Consider the following 20411-nt stretch of genomic DNA (forward strand, 5'->3'; position numbering starts at 1 on the left):
TCTCAAACTTAAATGTCTCAAAAAAGTTCTGTGGAACAATTTCCTTCATAATGTGTCATTTAACCTTATTTCTACAGAATATGCACAAATTACCAGTCTGTGATCCATTAACCACGGTGACCTTTGTTCTTTGAACACATTTCTAATTATAACAAATAAGTGGAGTCTTCAGCCTATTTTTACAAAAGTTATTTTTTAAAGTGGCGGTTGGGGGATTAAAAGACAGCTGTCCTGTCGTCTTTGGAGCAAGTGAGTTGTGGTGTTTCTTAAAATATAATTTGTATAACACTAGACTCATTCACATTCAAACTACTCAGGTTATAATTGTCAAATATGTGGTTTTGGACAGATTACAATTAAGAGTTTAAAATGAGTGGATGATCACTGGTAATTTATTTTATTTTTTTACTGGTAAAACATGTTTACAAGTGTACAGACATGACCCTTTCTTGAATTTGAAAGTGAATTTAGGAAAAATGTATAGAATACGGTTTTAACAAGGACATACTGAATTAAATTACCACATTAGAGGAAATTCATTTTGACATTTAGCATAGGTCAAGCTGCCTCTCCTAATACAAGTCAAATGATGGGTAAAGAAAATGTATGCTTTTCTTGTATAACAGTAAATATGAAACCAAGGTTAAATTTTAAGTATACCGTGCATTATAGAACCCATATATCTGCATTAGCATTATCTATGTATTTCTTTTGATACTGCAATACTATGTATTATTTGTATTTGGATTGCAATTCTGTCAATACTTACTGTACAACATTCACTAATAAAAGCCCACATACTATAATGATTACTGTAACTTTAATGTTATTTTTTGTGCGAATTAAGGAGCGTCAATTCATGTTTTTTTTTTTTTTTTTTTTTTCTGTAAACTTAATCTGGGGCTCCAACACTGACTTTGCCATCAGCTTATTGCCAGATAGTAGCTTTTTATCCCTACAGTATTCCTTTATAAGAAAGCTGCAAGCATAAACTGCTTCCAATAAAGATTTACCGACAATAATATTTGTTAATCATTATAATTCTGCACACACACTCAGCCTTGGAAGACTAAAGATGTCTATAATTATTATGGATAAAGACGGTCTTCATCTTCATTAAAGAGAATCTGCTTTTTTTTTTTTTTTTTTTTTTTTTTTAATTTTTTTCTATAAAATAATTTTTTTGGAGACTCTGTAACCTGCAGCTCTTTTACATTTGAGATACATCCTTGGATACCCTTAAAATTCCCCAAGTAGCAAGAGCTGCCGTATTTTCAGTAACCCACATCAGAGCTGACACTTGAAAAATGGTGAAATTACTGAAGGTAGTCCAGCCTGAATAAGGACTACCTTATTAGTTCAGGTACTTGCATCTCCCTAATTTTCATATTAATCATGTGTCCATCTCGTTCTGAAATAAGACCACCATGCTATACGTCAGAATTTAACATGTAAGTAAAATTTATAGGGCTTCAAATCCCACCTGGAAATAATTGCACTGAAAGACAACTAAGACTGGTTTTATTACCCCTTATGAAAATATTAAATAAACTATTCTTTGGATTTCATTTTTATGTACCTATAATATAAATGCTCTGTAAATTTACTTCTGACCTTCATGCTTAAGACTTACTTGGAATTAGAGTTAAAACCCATTTAACATTCCTCTCAGATAAAACATCTATATGTAGTAGGATTTAAAAATTATTATATTTCTCATCTATTTTTATAGATCACCCGTGCTGGAGATATAGTGTCTCCTAAAGCACCACCACATCAATTAACTGTCAGTGGACACGAGTGCTTTGTTTAAATGTTAAGTAGCATATTAAAATGACAGTGAAATGGTTCACGGGCGGTAATCGGGGGGCTGATTATTTGCCCCAAAATCCAGATGCTGATTAAATAAGGATTGCATTAATCTAGCATCATATGTTTCAATAGTGTAAACTTAGTTCAGACAATGTGGAACAATCTTACTTTGTACTCAGTCAATAAACATAAAAACATTATCGCATGTTAGCTTTTTAAGACTTGTAGGTATGACTTAGGTAGAATTTTTATTTTTTTTCTACTTAAAGCATTCTATTATAGACACGGACAGTACAGCAAATTATCACTGATATTTACCAAAATAAGATTACCTAATACAAACCCGTTTTTTGTTTGACAAAACAAAGCACTAAAACAGAGATATTACAATATTAACACCCTACTCCAGAACATATTTATTGATAAAAAAATCTAATTTTTTTTATTATTTTTTTTAACAAAAAAATGCTACAACAGTATTTCACAATATGCAAATATTGAATGCCTTTAATGTTCATTGTTCAATCATTATTCTCTTATTTCAATATGTTTAATGCACAACATATTACTTTTGTAAATGTTACCTTATTAGCCAGTGTGGATTAAACTCTCTTTTGTACATTAACTGAATTATCAGGGATTGCAGAACCTTCCTAGCCCATTAAAGCCTTTGAGTAACTGAACGTTAATTGTTCATTTGCTGACTGCAGCAATGCACAAGAGACACCAGAGCTGAGGGAGCCCATTCTTTCTTATTAATGTAATATGTAGAACTTGCTGCTGCAACACTTAATGCTCACAGCACCAAGCCATTTTTAATACAAACACTCATTTCCCTGCCTGCCCTTATATTCCAATATAACGCAACATTAAAACAGTATGTACTCAGGGGTATGCTCCCGACGGCTACATAAGCAGTTCTGGACTGCACGCAGTAATACAGAAAAATATTTCAAAATGTACCAAGAATGAATAGAGTTAACTTTTTGTTTTGTTTTTAACAATTATGATCCAGATCTTTTTTTCTTTAACATGATCTTCATTGCTCACATACCTCAAAAAAGATTTCCTGTGTGTGTGTGTGTGTGTGTTTATACATATACACATTTATTTTATTTTATATTTTTTAATGAAACCTGTTGTGTACCAAAAGGTGCAAAATCAGAAAAAAGGGTCATTTAGGTAGACAAATGTGAATAATTGAGGAAAATCTATTATAAACCAAAACGTTTCATATTACAAGTCCTTCTTTAGCTGGGTGGAAAAGGCAGTGCTGTAAGCTGTTATAAACAAGTTATACTAGTATTTTTAAAATGCATTTTTTATAGGAAAGCCATTCATTTAAATATAAACTGGATTTGCAATAATGTGTTTTTGAAAAAAAGACGCATTTACACATCTGCTTAAAATGCACAGACTAATTATATTAAATGAGTGGTTAATAGACGGAACTATTTGTCCAATTTTCCTAAGTACTAACAGACAGGGAAAACAATTTCAAATGTCCAATGTGACTTCAAATTTTTTTAGGTTAATTGCATTTGTTAGAAATTCACACACGTTTAATTTAAATAGAAAACAGAAAGATGAAAGGAATCGATTACCTCATTGGCCAATTCCAAAAGGACAGGGGCAGTCAGATTTTTCCTCACTTCACTCAGGTACCTAAAAAAAAAAAAAAAAAAAAGACAAAGCCAAGTGGTGTTGTAATGACAAGGGTAGACCAGCCTAGACATGTTAATGTCCCTAATGACTTTGCCCTTTCAGGCAGATGGTATCCTTAACCTGGCTACAGAAGACACATGAGTAAAACTAAAACTACTCTCTTGGCACAAAAAAAAAAAACAAAACCAGTATTTACCTACTCCAACAAAAACAGACAACATACATCAGAGTCTGATACATATCTGGCTTCGATTTATAAAACTGGGTTATGTGTACATTATCCACTACCTGTACACAGAACAGGAGATTAATAGACTAGATAAAGACCTAATATCTTATGCAAAAACACATTGTGCTTGTTTTCAAAAACTGCATTACAGATAATAATAACCTAGGATAAGCAGAGACCACAAATCTTTAGAGTAATAAAATGAAACATTGACAATTACGTCATGTTGTAAATTAATCTTTGGTTTTAATGACTGTTGTATTACAGCTTCCCGACATAAACAATAAACACGACATGTTTCTACCTGCCAATAAGAATACACAATACCTTCATTAAATCCTAATACTGTACAACAGTCATTATAATTTAACATTCAATATTAATTTGTACAGTATATAACACCTTGTATGTTTCTATGCAATTTAACATTTACCTGGGTTCTTACAGATTTTTGTTAATTTGGCAATTATAAACACATGCAATCAAGTTTTTTGAATGACCCTACCTTTAATAAATTTATATTCTTACCTTAAAAATGAAAGGCTGTAACATATCATTAATAACATTAGTAAATTTGGATAAACCTAGTTAATGTACTTCTTCAAACTCTGTTTTTCAAGTGAATGAAACAAATCGTGGTACACAGAGCCATTGAAAAACAATGTTCCCTGCTTTATTAAAGGTGCAGAAATAAGCTTAAGCTTAATGACAAATTCCACTTGAGATTTCTAAAAATAATCAGAAAATATATAAATCTGTTAAAGAAAAATAATACCCATCACCCAGGTTTACATTCTTTAAGAGTGGTCCATTTATTAAGTCCTGTGGTACCCTCTAGTGGGATAGGTAGGTCATACCTTTGGTAGTAGTTTTCAATGGCCTCTGCAGTGTGATGCCTTGCATGGCTTCTTTTGATTCGTTTCTGAAATAGCAACACAAGATGGTAGGTCAGCTTCTCAATGAAATACAGCATTTGTTATTTAATATTTTTGATTGTCAAACCATTGAAATTGTAAAGGCTGTGTAAATTAAAATGACTGTACTGCTATGCGAAGGCAACAGAGAGGTGCATTACAGTATATGTAGAAGCTGGAAGGGTCATAGTAATTGAATCTCAATAAGTTTGCTGAGGGTTACATGAGTCAAAGAAAAAATTGTACTCTCTTAGCTCCCATCCCCGACATCAATCTGATTCTGACCTATTCCACTGTGCCCAACTTTTGCAATTCAGTTGCCACTTTAACCAGGAACAACATTGCTTAAAAACAACTTATTTAAAAACTACAAAAAGTAATTCTATCAGGACATGCTACATGACTGACACCTGTCATCTCATGATAAATGACACTATTTTCTGCCTCCCTTGCCTTCTGCCACTCCAGCACTGGTCATTTATCATCATCCCTGTCAGCCATGGAAAGCGGCAGTGACAGTGCAAGTCAGCAAACATTTAGCACATGGAACCATGCAACACAGGGAAATTATTATTGTCAGAATAATAATGGTTTAGCATAATTTATTACAAGTCCACCAAATAAGCAGAGGCTAGATGTTATTAGACAGATGGATGGGAAGGCTTGGCAGCCATCCACTGAGACTCAGGCGGTGCTTGATGTGGAAAGGGGAACATCCTCCAAACCAATCAGAAAGCTGGCAGTTCAATTACAAAGAAATAAAGGGACATTCATCATTCAATTAGGCACCTGTCAGCCTTCACAAAGGAGAAAACTTCTAACCTGGTACTCCTGGGAGAAGATGCTCAGCAGAGTGGACTGCGATTGACTGGAACAAATAAAAGAAGGACAAAGTTAATTACTAGAGTGCATTGCAAAGAAACAAAAGAGGGGAGCTTCAAAGCTAGGTCTGCTGCCCTGTAATCTACAAGAACATGAAAACAAGTGTGCAAAAGTTGTTCCAGATGAACACCTCAGACAAAGGATTCCTGCCGCTAAGGTTCGGGAAAGGGGTGGGGGCAGGGGTGATAGCGGGGGTGAGGGGATGAAGGGCAAGTACAAATACAGGAGGAATTGTACTATTACAGCACTCATCTTGACATGATGTTTGGGCATTTCTTTTACTGGTTCAAAATCCATGTCACTAGCGTGTCGTTGAGTTAAAAGGCAAAATGAGCAAGGAAAACAAAGCAAATTTCTATTAATAATTAATGGGGTTCAATTCCATTAGCAGCTGGAAACATGCTGCTCCTTCATTGGCAACATACTGGGATTCATTTTGTTAGCAACGAGGGAACCTCTTCAGTTGCTGTCTCATATTCTGGGTAGAAAGTTAGCTCTGTCAGAAGCAGCATATGGGACCACTGGAACATTCCCACTGAAACTGATGTGCTTTGAAAATGGAAACTTTCACGGCAGGAAGCTGCGATTCCCTTGAGTCGGTCTATTCCATGGGTTGCCATAAGCTACATTCATCTCAGACTTTACTCAATGTCAAACACCTGGCACTGAAGCAACCTGGAAAACAGGCTTCTCAAATGGGAATTTTTTTCCTTCTTTGAATTACAAACATTTAAAACTGTGGCAGATTTCTTTCTAATTGGCCTACAATAATGTGCTGCTACTGGGCCTACAATCCCTTGTGGATATATCTAGCTCATAGCACTTTCAACAGATTTGGTGTTAATTTTATTCAATTTTAATTTTTTTTAACTTGACCTGCTATGTGTTAATGATAATAAACAAAGTATTTGTTTACGTAAATATATATACTATTCAACAATAACAGTTTTATGCCACGTTATTTCAATTAAGTCTAAAATTAAAAATGTGCATTTCAACATAAAAACAACTTTAAAACTAAATAAATTACTGACTTTCAATTTACTTACCAGTTAGCATGCAACTTTTGCTCTACATTACACACATTATTACAAAGATAAATTGCTTCCGACATTTTTCATTTAAAGTGAATCAGATTATACGTGTATAGGGTAAGGCTCCCAAAAACAGCATTAAACCTTCCGCTACAGTGCCACAAGAAATTGTTCATATATGAACGATGACATAATGGGGACGTCAGACACCCATTTTAAGCCTTTTTAAACAACCATTGGTTGCTCACCAAAGGACTGACATATCCAAAGGCTCCAACAACCAATCAGGGATGGTTTTATATACTTTCATAACAAAAGTAAAGTTAGATTGACAGCAGCACTTTACGAGTAAGTCTTACTTTAATTTGATATTTGTCGAGACATTCGGCAATCACAAGTCAAGCCTACCAGAAATCCCACTAAACCGTCCAAAATGTTTATAAACCCAAAAATAAATTAACATACTAACAGTGGTGAAATATTCACAAAATAAACCAGGGATGACTCTCCAATCAAAATGCATTTCACCAAAGCCCCAGGCCAAGAGAGATCGCTTTTATTATAAGGTGCAATATTTCAGTATCTTAGGTTTCGGTTTCAGTTACTGTATATACCAGGGGTGGCCAAACTTCTTGACCCTGCAAGCCACATACCAGAACTGTTTTTTAAAAAATAAATTATAATTTGTGTGTGTGTGTGTCATTCTATATATATATATATATATATATATATATATATATATATATATATATATATATATATATACATATACACACACACACACACACACTGTATGTATTATACCATATTAAGGCGCTATTATTATTATGATGATGATGAAGCAAAATACGATAACTGCCCTGATTTCAACATAACATTTAAATATGCATTCTCTAGTCTAGCACCAAAACTCTAATTTTATAAAAATATTCATTCATCTGAATAAGGATGTTTGCTACAAGCAATATCCCATGCCATACAAACCTCGATTGAGTCGTTAAATCAGCTTCTTTACTGAACACTGAAAGGAGTGTCTGTTGAAAGAAGCCAGCAAGTCTGATCCAGGAGTATATTCAGAGACAAATGTGTTGCGATTAGTTTCATAATGACGTTTGTGCCTGCTCGCCTTGTACAGACTACAGTGTGTAAGTGACGTGTTACAGATGAGACACAGGTTTACACTGTTTTTAGTGAAAGTAAACTCTTTCTCCCAGTATGGTTTAAAGCCTCATACTTCCGTTTATTGCTCGTGGAGGGTTGCTCAATGCCAACGTCTCCATGAAATGAACGAGCACTTAATTAAAAATTATGAAATTTACTTTCAACTGCATACATACCGGCTTTCACACAGTGATCGAAATATACATGCGCCAAGTGATGAAATTTCCTTGCAGTGAACATGCAGGCTCAAAGAAACAGAAGAGAGAGAAAAGCAGAGAAGAAATGTTTACTTTCTCTCTTCATTTATTATTCTTTCTTCAGTTCAATCTAGCCGCAAAGTGTACATCACCCAACATTTCACCAGGAGCCGCACTTGAACTGCCCAAGAGCCCGGTTTGGCTACCTCTGGTATATACCATGATTTTAAAGTGCAGCATTACTGGAGAGCAAACCAAATTGCTTTACATGACCATGAACGTTTACCAACCCGAACTATCAAAGGGTTACAACTACCTCTGAATTCCTGGCTAGTGAACGAACCTTCGAACATAACCCTATAATTTACTGTAATAAAGCTGCAGCCTCTCACACACTAAATTATTAAAACTAATTGTAGCTAACAAAATTATTCCATAAATCCGATATATTTTGCACTCCCATTCGCTATAAAAATCTGGTATTACAATAGGTTAAATAAAGTTCTCAGTTTGCATGCCTTGCTTTCCAGGCACTGTGTTAACTGCTTTACTTCATTGGTTGTTTCACCCCAGCAGTGTGTTCTGGGTTAAAGCATGGTACTGGCTAAAAGTGTGTCAGTCAAAAGAGAAACAGGCGATTGGTTATTGATAAGAAAGAATCCAGTGAATGGGATGGGGACAATTTCACCCGCCAGGTCTTGATTAGCACCAGATATGATGCTTTAAAATGAAAATATATCTTTACTATAACACGCGTTTCTTTCAGAACTGGACATTTGAAGGGAAATTCCTCCCACTGAAGGTCACACAATTACTGGTACAAAATACTTGAACAGGAATAGGCATTGATGAACCAACCTTTCGTCTACTGCTATTAGTTAGTGGTGTTCAACATTGGATTAATGAACAAAAGACTGCAGACAATTTAGTTTATCAAACTCAAGGACACAATAATAAAAGGAATTCGGTGTCTCAGAGCATCTATCAAACTTGTAAAACATGTCTCGTCCCTAACAAACCAGCACTCCTGCTTTTATTGTTCCCATTTCGATTGTTGCCACTGCCATCTTTGTATCTTGCCAGCTTGTACTATAACAGTGATACATGAATATAACAGGTGCAGATGGGCACAAGTTACAGATGCTGTCCATCATATTCACCTGGAACCACCTTACATTGCAATTGGATGCATACTTGTTTTCTATCTAATCAGAATAAACATTCCAATATTATTGGGAATTATAAAACAGTGGATTTTTTTTTTTAAATTTGAAAAATGCAAACACAGCCCATTATAAAATACACTAACAATTATTATTTTTTTTTTTTTTAATTAAATACTGTGGTAGAACCTGAAATGTTTTTCAACAAAACCAGCATGTTTTTCTCCTATTTTTCTTAATGAAACATTTCATACAAAATCTTCCTTTTCTGGGTCTATTCAATACAAAACCAACATCTAAATTGACCCATCTCCCTGACTGGATCAGCAAATAAAATAGGAGTTAAAGGCTTGTTATTTCACGCCCTACTAAATAAATACAGAGTGTAATCATCTTTCTATTGCTCTGGTTTAACTCCACTCGGTTCAGAAGGTTAAAAGGTGCACAGTGATGTAATTTCCTTGACAACATTATCTTTCTCCTGCATTGACTTTCTCCCCTTTAATTCTTACTCCTCTCCACAGGAATAATCCTTAAACGTATCTGGTGTGTGTGTATGTATGTGTGTATGTATGTATGTATGTATGTATGTATATATATATATATATACACATACATACACATACACACACATATACAGACACACACACACAATCTTAGCCATTTTTGTACTTCCATTTGTTGCATATCTCAAATGTGCAGTTTTAAAAGAAACATGTGTTACAACTGACCATGTATTTGAATTTTAAAAACATGGTATCTGGTACTACTTTAGGTTAAAGAACCTAAAACTTTCGTTTAACCTAATGTAGTACAACATATGATTTTCTTAAATTAAAATACATGTATGCTATAGCATGTTTCTTTAAAAAATGCACATTTGAGACCTATAAAATGAATAGATTTGCACTGCAAAGACATTTTCTGGAAGTATTTTGCTATAATTACCTTAACCATACAATGATTCCATTTTTGTTTTATTTACAGGCTGGCCTACAGGCTGGCCATATATATATATATATATATATATATACTATATATATATATATAAATATGTGACATGTGTATACTATATGCCGAGCATTAATGGGAGGCTTTAGGACCCTGATGATACCCACGTACACTTCATCATAACAAAGGTAACAATCAGTTAATTGAATAATTAATGGGTAAATGCTGATCAGATGCAACTTTGGGGAACAAAAGTTGGGGAATAAAAAGGTCACAGTATGTGTGTTCGGTGATGAGTGTTGAAGTGGAGAGACAGGAGAAAACTGAACAGTGGAAAAGTGAGTTGGACAAAGAAGAATTTTCTGATAAAGAAACAAAGGTATGGGTTTTGACAAGTGAAAGTGTCTGGGCATGGTGGATTTGGGTTAGGGTTACTCGTGTGGAATGGTTTTTAAAACAGCTGGGAACAGGCTTTAACCTGCCCCTGGAGTGAGTAGGCATCTACTGTGCCTGTTTTTACGGTTTACTTAGTGTCCAAAGAAGGGCTAGGCTTTGTTTTGTTTGTTTAAATCAATGTGCTAATAAACTTATGCCACTGCGTTTAAACAGCAGTTCCAGTGTACAGTGTCTAATTAAAGGGACAGACACTTGTCTGAAGAACAACACAGACAAAAATACACGTGATGGATCTGAAGAGCTATTTTGTTGGATGTCTAATAAGATTAAATCAATGGATACACAATTCATTGTTTTACCCTATTCTGGCCTGGCATCAAAGCCGGATTGGAAACCAATGTAAGACTCTATTTTGAATATATAATAAACACAATGTGTGGAACTGAAAAAATAAAGAACAATTAGTAATACAGGTATGTTAATGTAGCATTACTAATTAACTACCAAGTACATGTATCAACTTTCACGAGGTAGGTCTAGAGGCTATTTACAAATAATTACATTTTTAAAAAATGGTTGTAATTTACTTAATGAAAGCCACCTGGCTAATGACGTGCGTCTCATATGCTGCAATAGTAGTTAACATTTGGAGGAGTTAAATGTAGAAAGTCGTGCATATCTAGGTTCTTCAGGGCATAAAAGCAACTGAAGCATATCAAATTTTTACTAATGACTTTGAAGTTTTGAGATCACTGAAGTTATAACGTCAGCATTTTGACAACAGCAGCCTGTGCATCTTGTAAAATACACACACACACACATACACACTATATATATATATATATATATATATATATATATATATATATATATATATATATATATATATATATATATATACACACACACACACACACACACACACACACACACACACACACACACACACACACACACACACACATACACACACACATACACACACACACATATTAGTCATGTGTTGACAAGCTTTTCATTTAATATATTTGACTGGTTTCACAGACCCCCGATCAGGACTAGCCTTGGAATTCCATGCCTAAAGTAACATTTATTAAATAGATTATCCAAGATTACTGGTAGCGCTAATCAGTGTTTGTAAACTAGCTGTTAAGAGTTAAAAATCCTTAATCCCTGGATTATAGTTGTACTGTTGCGGCAATACATTGAAGAAAACCTTCTACACATAGTTCTGATATAGTCAAACTACATTATACCAGTATATACACTGCTTGTGTAATACAATGTGCTGCCCTGGCTCAGACTGACCAAAAACAATCCCATATGACTTCTTTAAAAATTGCCTTTGCATTTAATGTTCTTGCCACTGCTTTTTGTAATACCTCAAGAAGAAAAACAGCAATTAATGTAAATTCACCATTATGTGCTGGACATAGTGATTCACTGAAATACTTTGGAAATGGTGGTACTTTGAAATCTCTATATTTGGTTACAAAGAAAGTATTGTATATGACGTAAATCAGCGAGCGATGGCAATAAATATCACCTGCTCGACCATTCATCACAAGTTACTATTTCATGCTCAAACGATTACAAGTGACAAGGACATGTACGTTATCAACTGTATCATCTAATGGACTTACTGTCAATAAATGCAAACATATGTTTTCCATCATATTCTATTTCACAAGCGGGAAAAAAAGATAAAGTGCCACTGTACATAACAACAAAGGAACCTATCACATGCTATATCTTATGAAATAATCTTTTACAACTTTCAAATGTTAATATAAACATTAGGAACACCTGCTCTTTCCATGAAATAGGCTATGATCCCTTATTGATGTAACCTGTCAAATCCACTTCAATCAGTGTAGATTAAGGGAACAGGTTAAAGAAGTATTTTTAAGCCTCGAAACAATTGAGACATGGATTGTGTATGTGTGCCATTCAGAGGGTAAATGGGCAAGACAAAAGATTTAAGTGCCTTTCAACGGGGTATGGTAGGTGCCAGGTGGGCCGGTTTCAGTGTGTCAAGAACTGCAACGCTGCTTGGTTTTTCACACTCAAAAGTTTCCCATGTGTATCAAGGGTAGTCCACCACCCAAAGGACATCCAGCCAATGGCAGACCAGTGGTTGAAAACAGCTCATTGATGAAAGAGGACAAAGGAGGCTGACACAAATTGTGCAGAGCAACAGACGGGCTACAATTAGTCAACTGACAGTTCATAAAACATTGGTGCTGAAAGACCCATAAAAGAATGCACAACTAGTCGTACCTTGACACGAATGTGGTATGGCAGCCAACAACCTATCCGAGTTCCACTTCTTTCAGCAAAACACAAGAAACTGCGGTTGCAGTGGGCTAAGGAATGAAAACACTGGACGATTGGAAAAACATTGCCTGGTCTGATGAATCCAGGTTCCTGCTGTTTCACGCTGATGGGAGGACTAGGGTATGGAGAAAAGTACATGAGTACATGCATCCATCATGCCGTGTGTCAACATTACAGGCTAGTGGTGGTGGTGTGGGGTGTGTTTTCATGGCACATATTGGGCTCCTTGATAAAAGTGGAGCAACGTTTGAATGCCACAGGATATCTGAAAATCATTGCCAATCAGGTGCAACCCTTCATGGCAGCAGTGTATCCATCTGCTAATGGATTTTTTCAGCAGGATAATGCCCCATGCCACAAGTCTAGGATTGTCCAGGAATGGTTCCACGAACATGACAGTGAATTCAGCTTACTGCAGCGGCCTGCCCAGTCACCAGATCTCAATCCAATTGAGCATCTGTGGGATGAGATGGAACGAGCTATTCGTAGTAGAGATCTACTACCAGCCAACTTGACACAACTGTGGGAAGCATTAGAGTCAACATGGGCAAGCATCCCTGTGGAACGCTTTCGACACCTTGTAGAGTCCATGCCCCGACGAATTGAGGCTGTTCTTAAGGAAAAAAGGGGTTCAACTCAATATTAGGAAGGTGTTCCTAACGTTTTGTACACTCAGTGTGTGTGTGTATATATATATATATATATATATATATATATATATATATATATATATATATATATATATATATATATATATATATATATATATGCTGGAAACTAGGTTTTTTCATAACAATGTTTCACGTCGTATACGTTTCTATAAATACTTAAACGAAAACACATGTTACAATATACAAAACAGAACATAAGGGGTATCAAAGAAATGTTGAAGAAAACTGAAAATTGTCTCCAAATCTTGGATTCCTCAAAATAACCACCCTTTGCTTTAATAACAGCCTCACAAACACAAGGCATTCAGTTAACAAGTTTCAGCAGGAAATCACCCGACATGTCTTCCCAGCTCTTCTGCAGCAATTCCCAGAGATATAGGACACTTGTGGGTAGCTTTGCTTTGACTTCTGTCCAGTTCATCCCATACAGGTTCTATGCGATTGAGGTCTGGAGACTGGGTAGGCTAGGTCATTAGATTGAGTTGTCCTTTCCTTCTTCGCCACATAGTTCTTGCACAACTTTGATGTGTGTTTTGGGTCATTATCTTGCTGAAGAATGAAGGACTGCCCAACTAGCCATAATCCTGATGGAATGGCATGCCTCTGAAGTATGCTATGATAGCCATGCTGGTTGAGCTTGCCATGGACTTGGTAAAGATCACCAACACTGTCACCAGCAAAGCAATCCCAGACCATGACACTGCCTCCTCCATGCTTGACAGTGGGAACCACACATGCAGAACTCATGCGCTCACCCTCTCTGCGTCTTACAAATACTCGGCGGTTGGACCCAAATAGCTCAAATTTTGACTCATCGGTCCATAAAACCGACTTCCACTCCTCAAACGTCCAGTTTCTGTGTTTTTTGTCCAGGCAAATCTCTTACTCTTGTTCTGCACTCTTAACAATGGTTTCTTTGCAGCAACTCTTCCAGTTAGGCCAGCTTCATGCAACCTCCTCTGAACAATTGAGGTTGAAACATCTGTACTTCTAGTAGCATTTAGCTGAGCTTGTATTTTAGGGGCAGTTAATCGCCGGTTTCGCAGACTTGTGACTCGAATGAACTTCTGAGGTCACCCTTGGCCTGCCTGACCAATCGTTTGATGGTCTTGGCCACAGCAGTTACAGACCCTTGCAAAGTTCTTGCGATTTGTCTTAGATTGACCTTCATTTCTTAAAGTAATTACAGACTTTTTTCTTTGTTTTTTTTTGCTTAACTGAGCGTATTTTGCCATTTTCTGTTCCCTTATATTCAGGAATGACAAACTTGTGCCTACGCTACCTATATTTATAGTAATCATGGACCCTCACCTGTTAACAATAATTGGTGACAAAATATTAATTAGGTAACATGCTACTTAACTCAGAGAACATCTAACAAAGACACTTTTTTACTTAAGCCAGTGTTCTAACACAGTTTTACAGACATTTCGGACTGAAATCCCCTTGCTTTGGGTGACCATTTCATTGAAATTGACAAGATTTACATTTTCATTTAAAAATTAAATTTTTGAATGCAGTTCACTTGTGATAATCAGCTTATATAAGTACACGTATCACATAATGTGTTTACAGACAAGTTTATACAGTTAAAAGCATAGATAATCATGAAAAACCTGGTTTCAAGCAGGTGTACTCAAACTTTTGACTAGTACTGTGTGTATGCAATATATATATATATATATATATATATATATATATATATATATATATATATATATATATATATATATATATATATATATATACATATTATACACACATATATATATATACACACACACACACACACACACACGCTTTTTACTAGCAATCCCATTCACGCACACACAGCCACACTCACTGCATCACTATAACTTGAGGCTGGGTTTTTGTAAAAAGTGACCGCCTCGTTACCTCCCACATTCATACTTGTAGCTTCCATAAGATATTTGATTTTGAGTCCAATATGCAAATCCTTCCTCATAATTCTACAAAGATGTCTCTCTTTCATTTGTTTATTGCAACATATTACAATTTCTTTTTTAATTATCACTTTAAGTAACATATATTCTAGAGTTATATTGCATATCTCTAACAGTCCCTATTTATTTGAATATCTTCTGTACAACTTGTCCTGAAGCAGTGGTATTCTGATCACCTCTGCATGCTAGATTACTGGTACACTTGAGTTTATTCACCATCTTCTTCATTTACTTAACAGTACGTTTTCCATTACAAATATCATGGTACACCAAACCTTTTTAATACTAAATTGCCCAAATGTTATCTGTTCGAATATTGTGTCATGTGCCTGTAGCAAATCTTGGCTGATAAAGCCTATATAAATGTGTTTTTTTTTTTTTTTTTTTTTTTGTCATCCAATATAACATTCCTTAAACAATCCAAGAATTTCAATTGCCTTACCATACTGCCAGGTAATACGACATACAAGTTAAAAAAGCTGTATGCCTAATTCTCTTCTTGCTGTAACCCCCTAACAGGATGCTCTTCCAGCTCGTGGGATGGGGGGGTGGGGGGATTTGACTCCACACAGCAGTACAACTGCACCTGCCAAGTTTGCTTTTGTTCCAGCAGTGAGTCGAGGAAGTATACTCCCAGGAGACAGTAGCTCTCCACATCACCATTTTTGTTTCACACAACTGAGACAAGAGACTTGCCATTATCAGTTCCATGATCTAAAGAGCCTAAATCATCCAGAGTCTGGAATACACAAATCTCAAAGACATAAAATGATGAAGGAAGAAGGAATGTGATAGTATACAGAAATGCTTAAATATTGTGTTAAAAAATACTTGAGATGAATGTAGCAAATAGTGTGCTGATGATTAGGGAAGAGACAGTGATGATTAATGTATATCTACATTAAAAGGTGTTCAGTTTCTTTTTGTTTTGGTGAATGTGCTCTGCAATCTTCAACACTAATTCTTTTGAAGTGACACTTGGTTAGTACTAGTGGTAGAGGTCTCAGAGATGATTTGAACATGCACAGACTATTTGAATGTGCTGAAGTACTGTAGATGCCTAAATTATGTATTTAAAAAATAATTCTATTTAAATATCCTTTTCATGGTAAACAGTAATGTAGATATTCAACAATTTGTATTACTTCGAATTTAAGATGCATTTTTAACAATTCTTATCTTCTCAAATGGCCTGCGTCTTAAATTCGAGTACAGTATAGTGATGTGTGCATTAAAAAAAAACAAAAAAACGGCAATAAACGAAGTGACTGCAACGCAAGCGATGGAAAAAAAAAAAAAAAGATCCTATTTTTGCAAATTCGTCGAGCGACAAATACACAACTGACCAATCAGAGAACAGCTTCATTTCATGTGGATTGAAATCCAGCAGATTCACTTTGTGACGGGATGCCCACCCCTTGGGTGTATTTTATTTTTGATGTAGGTATTCATTTGTTATTACTATTATCATTATTATTATTACAATAAGAAGAAGAACAACAACAACAACAAAACACAAACGCACTGCTAATCTTAAATAATCATATCAGATGGCTTTCATCCGTCCGCACATAAACACAATATATTTATATACTACTGCTAATAATAACAATAATAATAATAATAATAATAATAATAATAATAATAATAATAATACATGAATACCTACATAAATAATAAAATGCACACAAGGGGTGGGTTCCCCGTCACACACTTTCACTGAAAATGGAAGTAAAGATCCTACTTGCAGTACCTAATTTCCCTGACCTATAATAAGCCATTTTCTGTTGCGTTTGTTAGTAAAATCATACTTTCTGAAAGATCTGGCAAATTTCCATCTGTCACATCGTTTCTGTGATTACTTCTGGTGTGCACTGTGTTTTTCGCAGTGAATTTGTTGTGTCGCCCCAGTAAAAGTCGTGTCATGTCTGGTATGTGCGGGCCTTAAGCCATTGGTTAATGACAGGCAAACAGAGGGAGGGATGCTGTTAGACTGAGCTCAATATGACCGTGCTTCCAGGAACTTTCAAATCACACATGTTCAGTGGCAGTGTCACTGTGTGATCTTTCTGTCTGAACCTGTGACAGAAATATGAGTTCTGGTTGTAAATCTCCCTCCCGACCTGTGAGTGCCAAGTAGCAAAAGGGGAAGAATTTGGATGGGCTGGCCTGACAATTCATTTCCAGGGTCGGGAAGTCGGTCAGCCTGGAAGAAGGCGAGACTTTGTTACAGGAACGTATTGACCCGGAAGGTAAACAATGTTGCAGACAGCTGCAATCGTTTACCAAAGGGTCATGCGTGATAGCATAAAGGGGCCAGATAATTGTAAATCTTTTCCTTCGCTTTGTTAATGAAATATAACCCGGAAGGATCCGTGCAGCAAATATTATAATATCATGAGTGTTTGTTTTGTTTGTCTTGTCTACAATTGTTACTTGTGTGTTCACAGACGGCTAACGCGTTCCGGAACTGTTGCTAAGGGCCAGCAGTAAAACCTGGAACAGCACTTCACTATTTGTCAATCTATAAACTGTATCACCCACCACGAGGACTACAGCGCGCACCCGGGGCTGGTGATCGCGTTTGTATATTGTGGGAAAGATAGCCATTTTTATTGTCACTGTCCTGCATGTTTTTAAGCATGGCTGTGTTTTATTATTGTGAGCCAGACCAGGATTACAAACAACAAAATACACTTTTCCCATACCGCATTACAAATCTCTGTCTGTTTTATTCCTGCACTGCATCACCTCTGCACCTGTTAATAATCAGCAGCCACTTTGCCACAGAGCCCCATGACAACTCAAAAACGTTTAAAAAGAAGGAAGGAAGAAGAGCTGACTAAAGCAGGAGCGAAGTGTTCTAGGATTTACCTACGGTTCAGGTAAGCAATGGGTACACAACAATTTGTTCCCAACAACAATAATAATTCAATTCCTTTCATGTCTTCCGTTTATATACATTGGTAATTTATATAGACATTTCAATGACCATTGCTCTTTTGTAAATCTGTTATCCCCCCCAAAAAAAACACCAAAGCTAAAAACGAACACAAAATAGGTTGATAATTATTACTTTTGCTCAAATTCTTACATGGGAAAAAAACAAACAAAAAAAAAAAAAAAACGTGTTGGACATGGTTCATGTAGCAGCTCCCTGCATTATGAAATGAGTAGGAGAGAACATAAGTGAACAAAACACAATCTTGAGTAGTGCATCAATTTTAGTTTTCATTTATTGTTGTGTAATACATTCTCACTCACTTACGTAATTCTGCTTTTTAACTAGTAAAACATGCGCTTTCACGAAAGGGGTTAGAATATGTATGTTTAAAAACAGCATACTGTTTCTGCCCCCCACCCCCCGTCGAGTGTCCAGCAATGAACCATAACAAAACTGTAAATCCTTTGCAACTGTGAATTTCAAGAACTGTGAAACTATATCAAGTCTCTAAAATGTAAGCATCTAACATTATGTGCATCCAGCTGTTCATCACTGTGATGCAGAGCACTCTCCATTGCATGACAAAGTTTCTATTTCAATTTTCAAAGCCGCATTGTTTGAACAGGTTTTGTAACAGCAGTTAGCAAACTACAGTTGTGCAGACACACCTTATTTGACCACAATCGTTATTAAACTCCAACCATAATGGAAAAGTGACCTATATTTTATTTTTGTAACAATTAATGTGTGAATCACTCAGAAAACATTGATTTGTGTTTGTTTGAATAACAATTTCATCAACATAATAGGCTCTCTGCATTTCTTTTTTGTTGTTTATTGAATGAGTATGAAATCGCCTTGGTGCCCTTGCACTGGATTTATGTTTTGCCTTTTTGCCCCCTAGAACTGCCTTGGTGCCCCTGAATCTTCATGGCCAACAAAGGCAACATTGCCTTGCCCTTCATGACATTAACTTCATGGCCTGTTTTTCTACTTGCCAAGCAATAGCACAGCTCACAAAAAAGAAGAAAAACATGTTTGAGTAAATGACATGAAGCGCATAACTGTAATGCTCTGTGTGACAGCAAATGGCTGCAAACTCCAAACTTTGTTTTAAATGCATCTGTATTTGTTTGTTTATTCATTTATTTTTTTGGGCTGTGTCTTAAATTCAAAAGGAATTTGGTAATCATTTTTGTAATCTGCATATTATATGGAAGTCTGATTTCCTATTGATTATTCGTGGATATTTTTCAGTTTTGTTCTGAGACCTATCGGAAAATAGTTGCTAGAAACCAGAACAATATACACTATAAAAAAAGTTTCTAATTTATGATCAATAACACTTACCAAAAAACATGAAGCAGTGGTGCACCAGTTACAGTAGTATGCAGTTTGAATAGTGTATTGTTGCTTGAATCTCAGTTCAGACTAAATATCATATCCACTAGCAACTTAAGCGATTAAACTGATTTTATTAGGCGAGCAAAGCTTGCCTCTTCAAGACTGGTGAATTGTCATTTACCATGATTTGCTGAAAAACATGATTTTGTTCTAGTGGTGCTTTAAGATTACTCCGATTTTGTCTGTCTTCAAACACGTCGTAACCTTTTTCAAGTCAGGTACTGTACTTTAAGCAGTCCTCACACAAAAGAAAAAAGATTCAGGGACAGACAACAAAGGAGTCATAAACATAAAAGGACCAGTTAGTTAAAGTTCTGAGGACTCCTGGAGAAAATCAGCTAAGAAAGGTATCTGGTTTCTGCTTTTTTCCAGCCTAGGAAAGGACATAATATCAAAAAGGAGCAGGTTGTTTAATATACACAAAGGTACTAAAAACACAAATAAAGATATCAATTTGCACAAAGTAGTAAGATGCACTGTTTTATTAGGCACAACATCAAAAAGAAGAGTTTAAATATAAAAATCTGTCATCAATAACAGACCGCAAGATCGTATTGCCCAAACCATTATTATTAACATCATTATTTACTGTTGAAGCATTTAACAAATTCTACAGCACTGTTTCTCCACATACAGAGTCATGTTTACTACCCCATATTATCACTGTGAAAGTGCTAAAAAGCAGCA

At 35.7% G+C, this 20411-nt stretch overlaps 1 protein-coding gene across 3 annotated transcripts in view; it reads right to left on the bottom strand.

The window, feature by feature from the left end:
• Positions 1-20411, bottom strand: part of LOC121329523 (CDAN1-interacting nuclease 1-like) — an 86138-nt gene that overhangs the window by 54586 nt on the left and 11141 nt on the right. For 2 of the 3 annotated variants that reach the window (XM_041275121.1, XM_041275122.1), the window contains 4 exons: positions 5443-5488; positions 4564-4628; positions 4235-4249; positions 3417-3477 (listed from right to left, as the gene is read on the bottom strand). In XM_041275121.1, coding sequence (XP_041131055.1) covers positions 3417-3477; positions 4235-4249; positions 4564-4628; positions 5443-5488 — 187 coding nt within the window. The remainder of the gene's footprint in view (positions 1-3416; positions 3478-4234; positions 4250-4563; positions 4629-5442; positions 5489-20411) is intronic. The other variant, XM_041275123.1, reaches the window with a different exon arrangement.

Source organism: Polyodon spathula, chromosome 17 (assembly GCF_017654505.1).
Source record: "Polyodon spathula isolate WHYD16114869_AA chromosome 17, ASM1765450v1, whole genome shotgun sequence".
NCBI classification, from domain to species: domain Eukaryota; kingdom Metazoa; phylum Chordata; class Actinopteri; order Acipenseriformes; family Polyodontidae; genus Polyodon; species Polyodon spathula.